This window comes from Thrips palmi, unplaced genomic scaffold, assembly GCF_012932325.1.
Source record: "Thrips palmi isolate BJ-2018 unplaced genomic scaffold, TpBJ-2018v1 HiC_scaffold_7, whole genome shotgun sequence".
NCBI lineage: Eukaryota > Metazoa > Arthropoda > Insecta > Thysanoptera > Thripidae > Thrips > Thrips palmi.
Window position 1 is genome coordinate 3,267,978 of NW_023144634.1, and position 19,274 is coordinate 3,287,251.

At 60.3% G+C, this 19,274-nt stretch overlaps 2 protein-coding genes across 4 annotated transcripts in view; one reads left to right on the top strand and one right to left on the bottom strand.

Annotated features, from left to right (window-relative positions):
* LOC117652186 (RING-box protein 2) overlaps positions 1-19,274 on the top strand; it is a 38,721-nt gene that overhangs the window by 714 nt on the left and 18,733 nt on the right. The window lies entirely within an intron of this gene.
* LOC117652184 (facilitated trehalose transporter Tret1-like) lies at positions 693-14,379 on the bottom strand. 3 transcript variants are annotated; one of them, XM_034396901.1, is made up of 8 exons: positions 14,196-14,379; positions 6,791-7,333; positions 3,966-4,079; positions 3,763-3,886; positions 3,234-3,542; positions 2,910-3,157; positions 2,490-2,802; positions 693-2,407 (listed from the first exon to the last, which is right to left on the bottom strand). In XM_034396901.1, exons 1-8 carry the CDS (start codon positions 14,238-14,240, stop codon positions 2,127-2,129), a joined length of 1,977 nt encoding a protein of 658 aa, XP_034252792.1. In that variant the 5' UTR covers positions 14,241-14,379; the 3' UTR covers positions 693-2,126. The 3 variants fall into 3 exon arrangements, with proteins under 3 accessions (XP_034252792.1, XP_034252791.1, XP_034252794.1); XM_034396900.1 differs by having other exon boundaries at positions 6,791-7,339; XM_034396903.1 differs by lacking the exons at positions 6,791-7,333; positions 14,196-14,379 and adding an exon at positions 5,628-5,961.

Genomic DNA, 19,274 nt, shown 5'->3' on the forward strand with positions numbered 1-19,274 from the left:
ATACTGACAATCATCATGCGTTAACAAAGAATGCTTTGTAGTGTTGACATGGCGGTGGATTCTTTTATCAGACTGAGGTTCGTTTCATTTTTCTTCATCGAATGTAGGTTATTCAATATGTGTCAATGGTTTACAGTTTAACACCTACTTTTGTTCACTTCTGCTGTCATCATTTTGTCAGAAAGTGATGTGACATCTAAGATTCTTATTTCATCTTTTTCTGATTGATAAACCTCTAGTAATGTTATCATTGATTTGGTCTCATTATGGTTTGAAGAAGGAAAAGGATATAAGTCAGAACTGTTCTTTCACTTGTCTGTGAATCGTTTGCTGTGTGTCTTTTGGTATCAAAGTAAGGACAGATTTGCAAAATATATTTCTTTATTTCATATTATTTTTGCACTAAAATGGCAAAAGAAAAAGTGTGTCTCCTCACACTTATTAAAAGTATAACATAAACATGTACAAAAATTTAAATTATATAATCATTCATGTATTTACACAAAAAATTATTGACACGAAATGCAGTACCGTGTGCGTCTTTTACTCTTGTCCAGCAGACATGATCTCCATTCATTATTAGGTTCACAACATTCAAGAATGAATATTACCTATCTCTTATCCTTAACTTGGATCAGGAGAAACATTTTCCTAAATACATCACAGTCTTTTATGTAGAGACGGCATCACAATCAGTTTTTAATTGAGTTTTATTTTATCATCACATTCTTGTTTCCCTTAGGCAGGGCTACATGACAATCTGTGCTTTCTTCAGCTTGTTAATTTTTTTAGAAAGAGGTTCTGGTTTTAGAACCATCAAAGTACAGTTTGTTTAGGAATGTGATAGCTGCCACCCTACCTCAAAGACACCACAACAGTCAACAATCTCAAAAATGTAACAGTAGAAACTATAATCTAATTTCAACAAGAAAAATTTATTAAACATCTTAGGTTTGCTTATTATTGTTATCAGAAGTAAAATTATTAAAAACTTTATTACTATTATCAGAGATTTGGCTAAGAATATTGCCAGTCTTGAATTGACGCACAGCCGACATAAAACGAATCTCATAATATTATATACATTTGGGGAAAGGGAAATGCATTAGGGGAGTGTGCATTAATCAGCTCACTTCTCTCATGGGTTATTTATACAGTGGAATGTATTGACAGTGTGAGGGTCACTTTGTCAACGTCAAATTTGTTGGTTGGGTGGGTGACGAGTGGGTTGACAACAAGAAATATGAAAATCTACCTATCTACAATAATTGCAATAAATAAATAACACTAAAATTATTGAGTGGTACAAAGGAATGACACTTAAGAGTGAAATATTCCCATTGTACAACCTCAAAGGAAAAAAAAAATCACACTAATAGTCAGATCACGTTTCCTACTAATATCCTACTGGTATCTAATAAGAGGAATGGGAGATTCGCGTGTTCGGTTTCCGACCGATCGAGTGCGCCTCTTTGAGCTACAAACCTTGCAGTGTCCTGGCAGGACAAGCTGCGTAGTACGTAGTACTACGTGGTACCTAATCCTGCACACACCTTTTGTGCTATGGTCATAAATAAAAATAAAAATTAAGCTTTCAAAGACATTTTTTTCTGGCGCCTGCCAAATATTTTCTAACTGACTATTATTGCCAAACTGAACGGTCAATTTAAAATTTTACCTAAAGGAACTTGTGCTTAACATTTCAGTAATATTAAAATTGACGATAAGGTTTCCTCTTGTCGACTAAAAAGATGGAACGCTTCCTTCCAGTGATATTGTGATATCTACAATGTATCAGAGAGCTTTGGTGTGTTGCTGACTAGCGAGACCGCTGAGCGGTACCCTGTGGCACTATGTGACATCACTTTTTGGCACCGTGTAACGACTAACGAGACGCCGCGTTTGCCCCAGTGGGCTTTCTTTGGTGAATCCTCGGATCCTTGCGTGCGTGCCGCGTGCCGCCCCGAGACACCACTGGCTGGGTGCTCTGCGGGTGCGCGGGCGCGTTCCACCGTGATGGGCCTGCCTTTGTGGAAGGCGAGTGGGCCTGGGTTCAAATACCGGATGCCAGATTTTTTTTTCACGTTGCCAGCAACGCAGGTGGCACAGGTGGTCCGTCCACGCGTCTACACGGCCATAGGCAGGGGCTTGAGGTTGGCCACACTGGACATTCGCCTGATGCGTTGCCCGGTCATCTTCTTCTCGATGTCCTCCAAGCTCTTGCCCTGCGTCTCGGGCACGAAGAAGATGACGAAGAACAGCCCTATGCAGCACACGGTGCCGAACATCCAGAAGCCGCCGTGCTGGCCCATGCCGGTCATGATCTGCTGGAAGGTGAGGGTGACCAGGAAGGTGCACGACCAATTGAAGGCGGTGGCGAGCGACGCGGCCGTGCCTCTGATGTTGGCTGTGGAGGGCATAAAGACATTCCGGTTATTCCTCGACTTTTACACGCAAGTCTGAGCCACGGTGGTCGGAGCCGGACTCACCTGGAAGGATCTCGCCCATCATGAGCCAGGGCACGGGGCCGAAGCCCACGGAGAAGGCCACGACGTAGATGACGAGGCAGGCGAGCGGGATCCAGCCGTAGCCCAGCTCCTGCAGCTTGACCTCCATGACGTCACGCACGAAGAAGAAGCTGCCCAGGGTGCCGAGGGTGATGGTCATGCCCACGCTCGACATGTAGAGCAGGATCTTGCGGCCCAGGCGGTCGATCAGGATGGTGGCCACGAACGTGGACATGAAGTTGACCACGCCGATGATGATGGTGCACAGGCTGGGCTCGATGGTGCTGCCCGCGTCCTGGAGGGTGGAGGCAAGTGGGTTAGAACCAGTCGTTTTTCCTCAATAAAAGACAATGTGGGATAAGTTCTCGAAACAAATTGGAAGTAAAGGGGAGCGAGTCTCACCTTGAAGATCTTGGTGGCGTAGAAGATGACGGCGTTGATGCCGGACATCTGCTGGAAGAACATGAGGCCGATGGTGATGAGGAGGGGCTTGATGTTGGCGCGGCTGAAGAGCTCGCTGCACTGCGAGGAGTCGCCGGCGTTCTTCTCGGCCTCGTTGGCCACGCGCTCGATCTCGCCCATCTCGTGGGAGATGTCGGTCTTGCTGCCTCGCAGCCACTGCAGGGCCTTGCGCGCCTCCTTGGGCTTGCCTGCAAACCGAAACCGAAACCTTAGCACCTGTTTGTTTTGGAAAGGCGTGGCTGTGTGGCTGACTCTCCGACTTACCTTTGGACATGTACCAGCGCGGCGTCTCGGGGATGAGGAACATGCAGACGAGGAAGGGCACGGGCAGCACGCCGCCCAGCATGGCCAGGTTGTCCCAGTCCAGGAACTTGCCCATGAGGAAGCAGAAGAGGATGCCCGTGTTACCCAGCGTGGTGGGCATGAGGCCCAGCGTGCCGCGCACCTCGGGCTGCACCGTCTCGCCCAGGTACACGGGCAGGGACAGCGACGCGATGCCCACGCAGAAGCCGGCGATGGCGCGCCCGCTCAGCACCATGATGACGTTGTTGGCAAGCGCGATCAGGAACCACGCTGCGAAAGACAGAGACAACGGCACGGGTCAGTCACGTCTGGCGCGACCTTGCGCACGCACGCCGCACGCACGCCGCACGCACGCCGCACGCGCTGGGCGTTGGCCAGCAGCCCTTTGCTGTTCCGGGGTGTCCTCCAGGACGTCGGGGCAGCGAACTCTCCGTACGCTTTGCCAGCGTCACGGCCGGTTCGAAAATTCCACAAAAGGCAGTGTACTTACAGATGATGAAGGGCACTGCGGTGGCCAGGATGGTGGTCCTCCTGCCGATGCCTTCGATGAGCGGGCCGCCCGCGATGCCGCCGCCGAGCGCTCCGAGGGGCATCAGGCTGCCGGTCCAGGACCACTGCAAGGGAGAGGCACACGGTCAGCTTGGCGGGGCCGAGGCACGGACTTGCACGCGGCGCGTGGCGCGCGGTACTCACTGCGGAGTCGGACATGTTGAGCTCCTTGATCATGCTCGTCTCTGCCGGGGAGGTGTAGGCGGACGCGAAGCCCACCACCATGGAGCCCAGGGACACGGACAGGGCCGCCATCACCTGGAAAGGAGGAAGGAAAGTTTAGCAAAACAGCAAAACAAAAACACGAGTCGCCGACTGGTGTTCGAACCCTGCACCGCGACGGCCGCCGCGCGGGGCGTCGAACCCGGGCTGCTATTTGCATACTATAGCTTACTACGGAGCTGCTCGGCCATCGTCGCCGCGCCCATTCAAGGCACTTGTCTGTCTCTCTCGCACTCGGCCGCGGCCGCCGCCTCCACCGCCGCGGCGCGGGCAGCCTCGGGCCGCAGTGTGCGCACCGGAGTGGTACACCGTATGGAACTGTTTTGGCGGGAAAAGTGTCGCCGTCGGCGCAGTGGACGCTCGCCGTGGCTTGGCGCTGGGCCTGGGTCACGGCGGGGCACGGCCTCTGACGCCCCCGACGACGTCCCCGACCTCGCGGCCGTTGCTATATTGGCTGCAGCGCGTATCTCTGGCCTTGGCGGGGCTGGCGGGGCTGGCGGGGCGGGCGGACCGGACACTTGGGCACTTAGGCCCGCACGTGTTTTGGGCAGGGGAAGTGGCCCTGGTTCGATCCCCGGCACCGCGGGCCACTTTGCCATTTATCGCCCTCCGTAACGGAATTTGAGAGAACCTTGACGGCGACGGCGCCATGCGCGGCAGTACTGGGGACGGGAATGGCGTTGAAACGATTCGCCGGCGACGCGATGCACCGCGTGTCGCTGGGCGTGCGTGGCGCTGCGTGGCGCCGCGTGGTGCCGCGGGCAGGCCACGAACCCGTGCCGCTTATCGTCGTTCTAATGACCTCTCTTTGCCAGAAAGAGCAAGACGCCGGGACGGCCGGGACGTCCCCGCCTGGACCTTGGCCGGCCGGCCTGGGCGGGACGCAGCGGGACGGGACGCGCCTAACAGTGTGAGGGGTGCCGCGCCGGGACGCAACATTAGGCTGCTTATCTGGCCGGAGAGAGATTTTCGGAGAGCGAAGCGGCGACGCGGCCGGAGCATCGTGCTCTGCGTGCGTATGTGCGTGCGTGTGTGTGTCTCGTCGGTGTGTCAATGTGTGTCCGGCGTCCGCAGTGCCGGGGGCTCGCCGCCGGCACGCGCCGCCACCTTGCTCTCCGATTGGCTGCGCACTGCTCTGCTCCGCTCTCCGCCATGATGGGCCTGCTCGCGTCGTCCGTCCCTAACGCGCCGCGACGGCGACCCGGGAATCCCGGCCGGAAGGATGAGAGCACTCGGCCGTTCGAATTGACTAAAAAGGGAATAAAATTCAGTCGATCGCGGTTTTTTTTCGGGTGGCCCTGCGTGGGTTCTGACGCGTGATCGTCGTGACCGTCGTGACGGCGACGGCTGGCGACGCCTGCCGCCGTGACCCGCACTGCCGCGCCAAACTGCAACGCGTTATTGCAAAGCAAAAAGAAGGCGGCTAGGCGAGGCATATGCGCATTTATTACCGCGTGCTTTAAAATTCGGACTGTACACCAAGCCGGCCAGTGTGGCGGTCGCGCAGCGCGGAGACTCGATGTTCTGGGACTCGATGGCCACGGCACGGAGTGGGTGGGGGCCCTGGCGCCCTGGCTGGCCTACCTGGGACATGGTGCACTTGGCTTTGGGCTCGTCGCCATTGATGTTGATGTTGACGTGCGTGTCCGCACGCATCAACACCTTGACCATGGTGGAGTGGCCGCGGGCGGCGACGACGGCGACGGTTCGGACGGGAGGCCGCGGACGGCGAGACTGCGCGTAGCCGACGCCGCGGCTCGGACTATATCCCCTTCGACGGCGAGGGCTGCGGAGGGCGGGGACGACGGGGACGACGCCGCGGAGATGGATGTGCACGTGGACGGCTGGCTATGCAGTGGCTACGCCGTGCTCTGTGCGGCTACTGGACGCGCATTCCTCGATGGCGGACGTTTCGACACTGATCTGGCGGGCCTGGCCGAGAGGCCGGCCGCCCCGGGGCTGCCGTGGCGTAGCATGGCGTAGCATGGCGGGCCGGTGCAGCGCGGGGCTTGCAGGGCCCGGCCAGGGCCCAGCCCGCGTGGACCGCGAGGTGGGGGTGGGGGCTCGGCGTCATCGCGACATGTGCCGCCTTGGCGGTGCCGCGGTGCCGCGGTTCCGTGCGTGACAAATGCGCGGGCCCGGCCGGGGCGGCACGTCTGTACGGCGCCACGGCCCGGAAGGGTCGGCTTCGGCTTCGTTCGCGGCTCGCGGCGCGGAGGGCGGAGCGCCGGGACGGCAGGCAGGCCCGCCGCGCGCCGGTGCGCCGCCTCCCGGCGGATTGCCTACCTGCTCGTTCGCAGGCGCTCTCAAGGGCGGGGAGGTAGGGCCCGACGCCGGACCCTGCTAGGGACGCGCCCTGCCCTCGTGCATGTCGGCGACGACGCGACGCCGCGATGGCGTGGCAACGGTATTGTTTATCCCGGCCTTGGCGCGCGTGACGTGACGAACCGCAAATTGGAATGGGCGCGTTTAGCGCGTTTACGACGCAGGGCCTGGCTGCCTGCCCGTCGTCCAGCCCTCTACCTGGCGCGACCCGGACGCCCGGGCCGCGCGGAATGCCCCGCGGAAGGCGGAGCGGCCCGTGCCGCTGCAGTGGCGGCGTCCGCGGCGCTTCCTGAGGAAGCCGGATGAATAATGGAAATGTCGGCGCGGTGGCCGCGCTGGCCGCGGTGCCGCCGAGGCAGAGAGGCAGACGGAGGCCTGGCGGCGTGCTCGCGGCGTGCGACGCGCTGCCGCTCATCCCTTACCTGTGGCCACATGCTGCCGGTGCGCCCCGCGTGGCCGGCCTCCTCGTCGGCCAGCGTCTCCAGCTCGGACTCGTCGTCGTCGGGCACCTCCTGGTACTTGGCGTCGCCCTTGCGGAGGCCCTGCAGGGTGGGGGCGGCCAGCAGCAGGTTCCTCTCGCGCATGTCGCCCTCCTTGTCGCGCAGGTACTGCTTGTCGGGGTGGTGGCGGCAGTTGGGCTTGTGCGCGCGCGGCCCCGTGGCGGTGGCGGCCTGGTGCGCCGGGGTGGCCGGCAGCAACAGGGACCCGCTGCCGCAGTCGCTCACCGCCACGGACGAGCAGGACGAGACGGTGGACACGACGGGCACCTTGGCGGGCGCCTTGGGGGCGTGCGGCTGCAGCTTGGGCTGGTGGCGGCTGGGCAGCAGCAGGGTGGTGCTGCCGCACTCGGACGCCGCCATGGACGTGGTGGACGACACCGCGGACCCCCCGGACGCCCCCGATATGGCGACGGGCGGCCGCGAGGTGGACGGCCTGTAGATGCGGTGGTCATCTGGAGCGGGTCTCTGAAACAGCGTAGCCGACAGGCAACAAGGTCAACACAGTGCTGTGGAGGCGCTGGATTTCACGCGGACCGATTTCGCTTTCCCGTTTCGGGTGTAGGCACACGGCCCGCACGATAACGTTAACGTTCCCCACCCTCGTGGAATGTGGGTGTCGCGTGCGCCCCCAGGCCGCGAGCCGCTGACGTCACAACCTGACGCAACCCCGGCCAAGCAATCGGCAAGCCACCTAACGTTGTACCCCGAGTGTTCTCAAGGTTCGCTCTCCAGGGGGTGAACACTAAAACAATCGCCTGAGTGAGACACCGAAGGTGATGAAATTGAGACGGGTGATCCGTATGGTACGTGTCTGTAAGGGTCCCCGTCGTTGCTCCGCCAGCGGGGTCGTCCGGGCGACCTGGTCGAACGCGTGGACCCCTTCGGAGCTAAAGGGCCCGTCCTGTCCTGTCGCAGCAGGTGGTCGCACCGTCGTACCTGCCACATCGCGTAGAGACCTTGGGCCAGCATGGCGTCGACATGCTGCCCTGCCTGCCAGATCGGGAGCAACTGGCCGAGCGGGGCGCAGCGTCCCTGGCGCGAGGCCCTGGGCGCGGGGTGCGGGGCGGGCGGCACCGCGCCACCCCCGACGTGGTGTCGCAACGCCGTGACGGCGTCGGTGGCGTCGACGTCGGTCGCAGCCCGGCGCAGCCCGGCGCAGCGAAGCACGCCCCGAAGCAGAAGGCCCGCTAATTGCGTCGTCTGCTCTTCCTCGTCACCGCCTATCTATCCGACTCTCCGGGCTCCCCGCGTGAATTTCCTAAAGGGGCGCCTGGCCGGCGCTGCCTCACCCCAGTCCGGCAACAACAACAACAACAACAAGCGCCGGGACGCCTGCCGCCTGTAGCGTCTGCCGCTCGCGTTCCCAAGAATTCGCGAAAGAAATAAAAACGGAGGGAAAAAGTCGTGGCGACGCGGCGCTGCGTTCCCCACGACTTTCTATCGGGTTCGCTTTGCTGCACTTTATTGGCCGATCGTGCACGTGCCGGGCGGAAAGTGCGCGTCACCTTCGGACAATTGGTTCGCGAAGGAGTGCCGGCGACCCGTTTCTTGGAGCTCGATTGAATAATTTGTCGCGTCCCCTGTGACGCCCTGCACCCCGTCTCTCTGCTTATCGAAATTGTTGGACGTCGTGTCGCAACGGCCGCGGGGCGCGCCGCGACCACGTGATGACGGCCGAGCGGCTCAGAAGAGCGGCTTGTCGCTCTGTCTCTCTCGCACCCTCACGGAGAGCCCCATGAGTGCGACGGAGACGGAGCGACGAAGCGCCTCTTCGCTCGGCCGGCCATGCGGCGATGCGGCGATGCCCGGCCACCTCTGACCCACTGCCTTTATGGCTCTTGTTATTTGGTTCGAACCAGTGGGAATCGGGGAGATAGGGACACTGCGCCAAAGACTCGGCGTCACGATGTGCTGATTGAATTTTTGCAGTGCTATCTCCGCCAACGCTTCCTGCTGGCTTGTAATTGGCGTGCAGGGCGCCCGCCGCGCCAGATCGGCAGAATAGGAGGTCAAGGAACTACTCGATTTCGATTGCTTCGATTTAATTGAGTGGGAGTCACTAATTTTATGTTGTCTTTTGCGTTCGTTCAGCCACAACACGACCGACCCCTTCTTTTTTGATTTGCTGATTTTCGTTTTGTTCTCTGACGACTAGCTAAACTGAAGTCCATGTTGTTTTTCCTTTTTCTAAATTAATTCTGTGACGGCGGCGGCCGCACGGCATGCCCGCCGCGATCCACCGGAAGACGATGCAACTTTGTCAATCCGTGACATGAAGGTAGTGTGGTGGCCTTCCCCCGCTGCGCGCCAGCCCAGGCCAGGCCGGCCGGGCCCTGACGCGGTGCAAATCGGAGGGCCTGATAACGAACGCGCTCTGAAGGTCGGAAAACAATATTTGTGCTGAACCCCATTAAAAGCCTTTACGAGCGTTTTGCTCGCGTTGGTCCGCCTGGGCGCGGCGGGCCGAGGTGTGCGACGGCGCGGCGGCGGCGCGGCCCTCGCGGAACCAGAGCCGCGCTGGATTAGCGCGGAACCGATCGAATGAAGAACCGGCAAGAAAAGACTGGCGCTCCGATTCCTGCGTCCTGCGTCCAATGCATCCAGCCGACTGCTTTTTGTTTTTGTTTTTGTTTTCCACCCCGGAGCCGCGGCGCCGCGGCGTGGGAAGCTGGGACTGATTGACTGCGGCCGTAAAAACGATCCTCTATCCGCCATCCGCCCCGCGGCGAGGCGTCGCGTTCTTACCCGCGGCGCTGTCAGGCGTGTGCCCGCGCCACGACAAGGGCAAAAAAATTAAGAGGAAAAAAATGGAACAGAAAAACGGACCTGTCCGATTTCAAACTTTGGCGGTGGAATGTCCGATCGAGAACGGATTCCTCTCACCCCTTTTCTCTGCAGGCGTCTGCAGGCTGCACAGTGGTTTCGTCGCTGTCTCTGTCGCACCGAGCTCCCCTGCGAGTGCGAGAGAGACAGAGCGACGCCTGCCGAGGCGTTGTTATCATCGGGTCCCCGGGAAATAAAAGCACGGCGGACGATGAAGACCTTCTTTGTCGTGGTGACGTTCCAATTAAACGGCCCGACCGCACGGACCGGCTGGCGGGCGATAAACTAAAACTTGGTAAAGACAAAGTTGGTCCGCGGTTTATCTCTAGTCTCGACTGCTCGTCTTGTTGAATTGGTTGCATGGCCCCGTTTTTATTTTTCCCGGCGCCGCCTGCATGGTTTTGACAGTGGGCGAGCGCAAACAAAGGCGTCTGAAGGGCATCGTCCACGCCGAGCTCGCTAGCGACTAGTTTTTGGAGCGGCCGAGTTAAAAGTCGTGCTGTTGGGAGGCAGTGGAGCGTCTATGCCCTTCACGCGGACGGCACACCGAACGATTCGCGTCACCAGCGCCAAGACTTGAACTCGTTGACTGGAGATTTGTTTTTGGAAATGAGTTTCCCTACGCAGTGGTAGTAGCTCGCAGTAATGCTCCGCCAAGTCACTCCGGCCGGCCAGCGCTTGGAGGCTCTGAGCGCCGTGCTGGGCAGGCAGCCCGGCGCGCTTCGGTGCGTGGGTTGCCTACCTCGACACTGCAGGCGCTCGCGGCGGCGTCGGCCAGCTCGGAGCGCGCGGGGTATCGCGGCCGCGGCCGCGGGGGGGCGTCGGCGCGGGGTATCTCCGCGGGGCCGCGGACCGTGGAAGGGGGAATGAGTGTGTGAGTGTGTGGGACTAGAGGCGCGGGGTAGCGCCGGCCTGCTTGGCGCAGGCTTGGCGGTGCCGAGGATGGACCGGGCCGGGCTGGGCGGTCCTTGCCGTGCTCTTCGCCGTCCTCGCGTCTGTCTGACTGTCTCCTCCGCGCGACGCGACGCGACGAGATGAGCGTCAGAACGCAAATATTGCATAAGGCGGCGATCGGGTTGCACGCCTCTGGCACGCCAGGACGCGCCGACACGTGACTACTCCGCGTGGACAAAATTCGGCGGGCCGGACGACGGCGGCCTCGTGACGTCCGCGTCGTCGCCCGGTCGCAGGAGCACGGCGGGGATGGGCGGGCCGGCGGCCAGGGCGGCCAGGGCGCCGCGCTGGTATTTAGGAAGAGGACAGTCAGCCTGTCATTGTCGCCGATTGTGGCGCCCCTGACGTCACCCCCCCCCTCCCCTGCACTTCCTGCCCGCCCTGTCGCCCGCCCCGCCAGGGCCTACACTGGGTCCACTGAGTCACGGGGGCCGGCGGGCGCGGCAGGGCGTTCCCTGCAGACTGATTCCGAGAGTCGTTTTCGTCGCTCTGTCTCGCACTTATGGGGCCTCCCCATGAGTGCGAGAGAGACAGAGCGACGAAAACGACTCTCGGAATCAGTCTGCTGGCCTGCCCGGCCCAGCTGTGCAAAATCAGGCGCAACATGTGCGCACACGGGATGACACCAAGTTTCGCACCGGGACGGCCCCCGCGTTGAAGTTCTGGGTAAAGGCCGGCCCGGGGGGGGGGGGGGACAGACTCGCGCTCTGTCGCTCTCGGAGGCGCGAGAGAGAGCGACTCTTCGGCATCCCGCGGGGGATGGGGGGGGGGGAGAGGGGAGGGGAGGCTCCAGTTCCAGCAAGCCGGCCGCTTTGCCGTGGCCACTGCTTCCTGAGTAAAAAGAGAGGGGGGATTTGGAGTTTGGCCCATTTGATGTCATTATCACTTTGCACGGCCTTGCGCGGTGTGGAAGTGGGCCCTGATGACGTCACGCCGTGATACGGAAGAGTCGTCCTCCCGTTGCGCCAAAGCGGCCAAAGCGGCCAAAGCGAGTCGCGTCAGTGTCTCCGCTTGCGCGCCAATTGGCTGCTTTTGTAACGGCCGGCCGGGCCAAGCTTGTGGCCGGTCTGGAAGGCCTGGAAGTGAAGTGACTCGTCGACTCAGGATCTGCCTAACCGCCCGGCCGGCCGGCCCGGCCCGCGTCGCGCGGCTCGGCTGTCAGGTAATTTGCGCCTCTTTTTGCACACGACCGTCATTGCTAGAGCGTCAAATGTTGGAGGAAACGCTTTTTGCGCGTCGTCATGTCGCTGCCGCTGCCGCCGCGAGCCGAGTTGCTGCTAATAAGCAGTTTTCTGGCTGCGCGGGCTGCGCGGCCCCGGAGGCAGGCGAAAGGGGAGGAGCTGAACGGGGGGGGGGGGGGGAGGGAAAGGAGCTGACTCGGGGGCACAGACAGGCCGACAGACAGACGGACCAACAGACAGTCTGTGCGTCACGGCGTGGCGGCGCGCGGCGCTCCAAGCCCCTACACTGCGGCGTCGCGTCGCCAGATCTAAGGTTCCCTGTCAAACCCGTCACGCCGAAGCACCGCGCCTTGCCACTTCACCGCGTTGGCGGCGCGTCCCGTCGGCGTATTTTTGGCGGTCATTTCATCCCGAGCACCGCCCGGCCTTGGGAGTTTGGGGGCGGATTTGCGAGTTTGGAGGTTTAACGCGTTGCGCGGCGCGCGCGCCGGTGGAAGTATAGTTATCTGCAGCGCCGGCGGGGGCGGCGGGGCGGCAGATGGCCGCGGGTGTGTAAACATTGCCGTGTTTTGGGACGCGCGCCCGGAGGGTTGGTTGTGTACACTTGGCGGACGTCGAACACGCCCGGCCCACCGGGCCCCACCGGGCCTCGCCAAATCAGAAAAGTCCCGAATCCGCGGAAACGCTCGGCTCGGCCGGCACGGCGACCCCAGGCAAGGCTGCGGCACGGCCGAGTCCGCGACCGCGGCGCCGAGCGTCGCGGTCGCGCGACGCTGCGTGTCCGAACCGTCGCGGGTTCGATCCCCCGCGTCCGCGCCGCGAGATAGAACGAGAGAGAGGGGGAGAGAGAGAGAGAGAGAGAGAGAGAGAGAGAGAGAGAGAGAGAGAGAGAGAGAGAGAGAGAGAGAGAGAGAGAGAGAGAGAGAGAGAGAGAGAGAGAGAGAGAGAGAGAGAGAGAGAGTGCTCTGCATATTGATCGCGTAGCGTCATCGCGTCGACCAGGCTATCGACTTACAGTGGAAGCGTCTGGAAGGGTTTTACGTAGCCGTCGACGTCCCTGCCGGTGGCGCGGCCTGCCTGCCGGTCGTCTGCCTGCCGTGCCTCCAGCGCCCCCCTCCCCCTCCCTTAAGTCAGCTGTGAAAGGGAAAGAGGGGGGGGGGGGCTGCGGCGCGTTTCACGGTCTAGGTCGGCGTCGCGACGCCGCCCGATCATCATCGCGACGACCGCGACGTCCCTCGTTATCTCACGAGACGCGTCATCGAACTTTGGCACAGGAATTACTGTCGTATCCGGCTTTTCCTTTTTTACGCGCCGTCTTCCCGTGGGACAAACGCTGCTATCCAGGTGATGCAATGCGGTGCAGGTCGCGCTCTGGTCCGGGCCTTCCGCCGCGCCGTGCTTCGCAGTGCCACGGAGTGCTCTTCCTCGCGGATCGCGGAGGTGAATGACGACAGAAGGACGCGAGTGAACGACGAATGAGAAAGAAAGAGTCGGAGTAAAAAAGAGAAATGCCGATTGGGGGTTTGGCGCAGCTGTGCTAACACCCAACTGAGACCAAGTCGAGTGTACGAAACGCGGACAGGCTCACTCCATTCGCGTCGTAGACTACGAAGATAGGGAAACTGTACCCGCGAAAAAATTCAAACATTTTTCATAATTTTTTAAAATGTTTTTTGTTTTTTAAAGAGTCAATTTTGATACGCATGTCGTGTAGGCACGGCGCACACAGGGCACAGCATTGTGTACCTGCCGGCTCAAGCTGCTTGTTGTGGCACGGCGTGGCACGGCCTGGGCATGGCACGGCGGCCTGCCCGGCCTGCCCGGCTGGTCTGCCCGGCCGGCACAGTGTGCCCAGAAGCGGTATCGAGCCCGGCGGCACGGCGGCACGGCGCGACCTGAGCTCGTTCGCCTTCTAGAAAGATCCTACGGAACGAGCGGACCGCAGCGACGCGTCGCACTCGCATGCACACCGCGAAATGACGCCGGCGGGGTGGGGTGGGGTGGGGCGGGGCGGCAGCGTGCCAACGTTTTGGCGCCAAGCTTTGATCGGACCGCAAGGAAATGACGGAAGGGGTGTTGGTGTGGTGAAAGGTTCACGATAATCGACTGGAAATTTCGCCCCCGGAAAATCGTTTTAAAAATTCTAAAATTTGTTAAATTTTTTGACAACAGAACTGGGTTTTTAAATTGAATGTTGGAGAGAAGGGTGAACCTTTTGCTGCTTTCATATTTTGCTGTTGAATCAGACCGAAATTTAGCGAAAGAACTTTAGGTTCAAGAGGAGGCACGTTGCAACTTTGACACCTGTCACCAAAATTTAAATTTTGGTCAAGGAAGGAAGAGAGTGACATTGCACCAGATACACTTACCGCATCCCTGTCGAAGACGGAGCGTCCATTCCTGAGGTACCACATGGCTTGTGTTTACGAACTGTCACTCTGACACTCACACAGACACTCTCACACACTGACACTAGGCGAACGCGTGTGCGAGCGAGCACCGACTCTAGTAGAAAAAGACCTGTATCTCGAGACAAGTCGACCGGCAAGTCTCTAGCGTGTATCTGAAGCCGGCGCGCGCCCTACCATTCGCTTTTATATGGCGGCCCGGCCGGGCCAACCCCCGCGCGGCCCCCACCAGTGCGGCCCCCCCCGCGGGCCCCCGCCCCCCACTCCGCCCCCCGCGGGCCCCCGCCTTACCGGCCGGCTCGGCTGTACTGCATGGCTGTGCATGGTATGGGTTTCTACGTCGCTCTCCGCTATGGGACCTGCCAGACCGTCAGACACCTGCAACCTGGCCGCTTTTAAAACCCGGTCTTCGTCTTCTTTCGGTTCTTCTCCGTTCCTTTTCGCCGCCTCGTCATCACCGCCTCTCTCTCTCTCTCTCTCTCTCTCTCTCTCTCTCTCTCTCTCTCTCTCTCTCTCTCTCTCTCTCTCTCTCTCTCTCTCTCTCTCTCTCTCTCTCTCTTCCGCCGCTGCTCCGCTGCTTCTCTCTGATTCGCCGTTATCAGGAACCGCCATTCGTCATGTGTGGAGCCAAATTGGAGTGTAGGCTCGACCGCGGCGGGAGGAAACGAGATGAACTTTTCTTGGAATTGGCTCCTGGACCCGACTTCCAGCCACCGGCCGCCGGTCTGGCCGAGCGCCGCGGTGAAGGGTTGAGAGAGAATTTTCGAGCTAGCATTCGTGTGAAGGCTTCGCCCTTCTCCAGGCACACTTTTAAAACCTGGTCGAGCCGCCTGTGTAAACAACCGTCCTTTCAACGTTTCTCCTGGAAAGCACCCCTCAAGCGACCCCCTCCAGCAGCCCTCGTGTGGCGACCCCCTTTATCACGCCATCCCCCCGCAAATCGCTTTCCAGGAAAGCCGCCCTCCCCCTCCAGGAAGCGCTTCTCAAGCCCCCTTTTGCCGTGAGCGCCGCCCATTCAAAGCCACCCCCTGCAGGCCGCCCCCCGCGCAGTGTCGCGACCTTGAACGACCTTGAACTTGGTCAGCGCCATGCATCATGGAAGGCCATCTGCCCTGCGTCTTGCCTTTCTCGAGCGTCATATCGAGAGATCGATCCTCGCCTGGGGACTGGCCACTGGCTGGACTCGAACTGCGCCGCACTTTTGATATTCATACATTCCCCCCACCCCTCGCCCCCCGGACCACCCCTTCATCTTTTCCCCCGGGGGGAATTTTTCTTATTTGCGGAGAAATGTAATCCAGTCGGCGCCCGGAGCATTTATTTAAATTTGGTCTTGTTTTTTCTGCGTTGACATTTGTCCAGCGTGTCGTGTGGCCGAGTCTTCGCGTGCGGCTCGTGGGACTGTGTGACGTCCGTGGGCGGTGCATGAATTATCCGGCTCGGCGCCCCTCGCACTGCCTCGCACGCTCCACCGGACTGAAGCTTCTGTCTCTCTCGCGCCCCTGCGACGGGCAGCCCTTCGAGGGGGTGCTCCTCGCGATACGCTCCACAAGTGCGCCGTGACGTCCGCATCCACACAAGCACGTCGGCGCCCTTGAGGACGCGCCACGTAGGGGCGCACTTAGCGTATTGGCGATTAAGAGAACTTGGTCAACGAGCACTTCTCGAGAACAACGTCATTATTTGAAATATACACGCGATAGCGGCAACGAGTGGGCCGTCGAGGGTGTGCGAGCGAGAGGGGCGAAGAGAGTGAGAGAGGAAGTGTCTAGCCGGCGGCTTGCGACAGGTGGTCCCATGGCAGTGTGTGATCGTCATGGTGTGGGAATCGATTGTGCGAATCATCACCTCCCCTCCCCTCCCACTCTACAGCTGCTGCCGGTGCATAGTACAGCAGCGCACTGATTGATCCTTGCGTGAGGCAGCTATCGGGGGGCCTTTCTGGTGCTATTGATCCGCGTGTCGCGTGCACCCCCTCTCGCTCGTCATGCCCCCCTCAATTTGCAGTGCAGTTGCATGAGAATGCATAAGCTCCTCTGTGCGGCGCCACTGTGTAAGCGGTGGAGGCGGCCAATACTCAAGACGCGTTTTGAGCCTAACCTAACGTGTGACCCCACCAATGGATTCCTCGTTCGCAGAGCAATTTATTGGTGGGGTCGCACGTTCGGTTCGAGTCTCACTTCGCGACTTGCCCCGAAGCCCCAAAAAAATTTGACCGCCACCACCGGTCGTCTGGCCCACTGTGCGCCACTCGCTCCGGTTTGGGTTTTTGAAAAGTGAGGTTAGGACCTTTTAGCGGGCTGTTGTTCCTCTCCTCCGCCGCGCGTGTCGGTGGAAACGTTTGCCTCCATCTTCATCCCCCGCGTGTTGCCCCGGAGCAGCACAACAAGTCCGTTAACTGGCCGCTTGATCAGGCAACAAACATGATGCGATGTGCGGGGCTGACTGGCGGGCCTGGCGGGCCTGGCGGCCGCAGGGCACCGCAGGGCTGGGGGAATTGGCCCATTCTGGCACGGCATCACTGCCATGGCCAAGGTCACCACCGTCACCACAAGGCGGCCGCCTCCTGCCCTCCTCCCTGGACAGCCTCCTCCTCGATGACGGCCTTCGCCGAGGCCTTGGCCGAGGCCTTCGCCCTCGAGGGGGCTGCACGTCAAGCTCGGAGGGTGAAGGTGGAGTACCTCAAGGCCTCCACCACTGTCTCCGATTTCTAGAGTGGCGATAGCTGTAGGCGACTTAGTCATCATGACTTAGGTACCATGACTGCGGCTTTCTTCAAGTGGGGTTCGGTTCCTTCTCCTCAGATCCTGAAGCCTCTGTTTTGTCCGGTTTGGCTAAGCACGCCATTGTGACGCTGACGTGGGTCACTGTTGTTGTGACCTGGGGCGGTCATGCAGTGTTGTTTGGACACCCGAGATCGAATTTGTGGCGCCCAACGGGTTATTGCAATTGGAGCCAATCCCTCACTGGCCGCGTCGCAGAACCACTTCCGGTCAGCGCGCTTGTCTCTCCTACACTGTCACTGGAATTGGGTGGTCTCAGGACTAACATTGTTGTTGTTGTCTTTCTTTCGACCTTCTATACTGTCACTGGAATGGTCTCGCAGGACTAACTTCGGCATTGTTGTTGTTTTTTTCTCGACACGGTTGGGGACGGCGCGGGCAATCGTCCGACCCCCAGCCTCTCGTATGGAAAATTCTGCAGTAAAATGGCAAGGCTCTGCCCTGGCTCTGCTCGGCGTTGGCCTTAACATTGAACTGCGGACTGAAGAGAGAGACTGACTCTGCCTGCGCGCCGCCCTTGGCCTGCCGGCCCGGCCTATCTCGCCCACTTGTTGCAGGCCAGGCAGGCCTTGGCCGTGGCCGATACTTTGTGTCCAGGTGCACACACAAAGTGACATCATGTTTCGCCAGCCGGGCCAAACCGGCTGCCAAACTGGGGACCCCCAAAAAAAGGGGGGGGGGCACAATGCCTATGCAGTGAGCTTGCAGTGCTGTGACCTTGACATTGGCCTTATCCGCCGCGTTGAGCCGCACGCTCCAAGCCCCCTCTTTGCGTGCGTGAGTCACCTGGGCGAAAGTACACCGTTAATCGCGGGGAAGTCCTGTCCTTTATTTCGGTCCGCATTGCGCAATGGAACGGGTCTGCTAACGCTGGACTGGCCGACGGTACGGAACGGCGTGCTCCGTTCCGCGAAGTGCGTGCCCCAGGCGTGCCCCTGGTGGGGAGCATTCCCAGCACTCGCCGCGTCTACTCGGAACTCCCTCGGGACCCGTGAATGGGACGCTTGTTCTAGACTCCTCTCCGCACTCCTCCATTCACGCCGAGCTCTGGGGATCTAATAAGCCGAGACGAATGGGCTGACTCGGTCCCCTCCCGCCGCGTGTCACCTGGAGCCCCTGGGCTTTTAAGTTATGCGGCCCTCGGTTCTAGTGTGGTCCTGACCTGCCCCTGCCCCGGCCGGCCCTGTCACTGGACCGCCCGCCCCGCCCCGCCCCGCCCTGCCCCGCCCCGCTGCTTCGAGTGGAAAAACACCGCGGCAGTGAATAGCATTCGGAATGATTGAACCGGTCCGAAAGACTCCCCCCTCCCCCCCTCACTCCAACTAGTGCCGTCCCCTTCCTCTTCCAGCCAGTGTCGTGTGCGCTGTGAGTGTGAGTGAGAGCGTTAGTGTGGTACCTACGCATTAGCCTGGGTCAGGTACGGCGTTGGTTTTCTCTCTGTCGCTCGCAGTGCCTGCCTCCCACTTCGCTTCCTCTTCTCGTCTTTCTCTCCCTCCTGCTGGCGTCGCTGCAGCTCTCTCTCTCTCTCTCTCTCTCTCTCTCGCCCCAACCCCTCTCACCTACAAGTGGTCCCTTCGGCCCTTTAGTAGTTTTCCGCTGGCAGGGCCCGGCCCAGGGTCCAGCCCAGTCCCCACGTGCAGATTGGTTATGATGGATGGGTCGCGCCGCGTCGCGCGGCACATTTGAATGGGTTTGGCGCCACACAGCAAGCCTCACACTGCTGTGCGCTGCTGTGACCCCCCAGGCCGCCGCCGCCGCGGGCAGCCGGGTAGCCATGGCAACGGTGCGGCGACCGGCAAAGAGAACGAAACGGAATGAATTCGCCGGTCCGGGGCGGCGCATGTACGGGAATCAATGGGAATTACGCCTTGCGTTGGTGGCGTCGCGGTGACGCCGGCGGGTGCACGACGCGGTGGACAGCAGTGCGACGATAAGAGTGTCTGCCCCACCACTGCATTGCTGCAGGACGACGGAAAGTTCCTGGACAAAAGGTGCCCGTTCTGCAGGTCTGCACGACGGGCGCCTCGCTGCTCCGTGCCTGCTCCGCCTGCCGGCCGAGGCGCGCCGAGGCGCTGAGGCTGCAGACGGAAAAGTCCCGGGTCCTGCCCTACATCCCTCGAGTGCTCCATGCCCTGCGCCGCCCTGCGCCGCCCTGCGCACAGCGCGCCCAGCAGCAGGCCTTGATGAATTTGGCCCACTTCCCTGACTCGCTGTCTCTGTCGCACCCGAGGGGTGGCCTGGAGCAAGCGGAAATAAC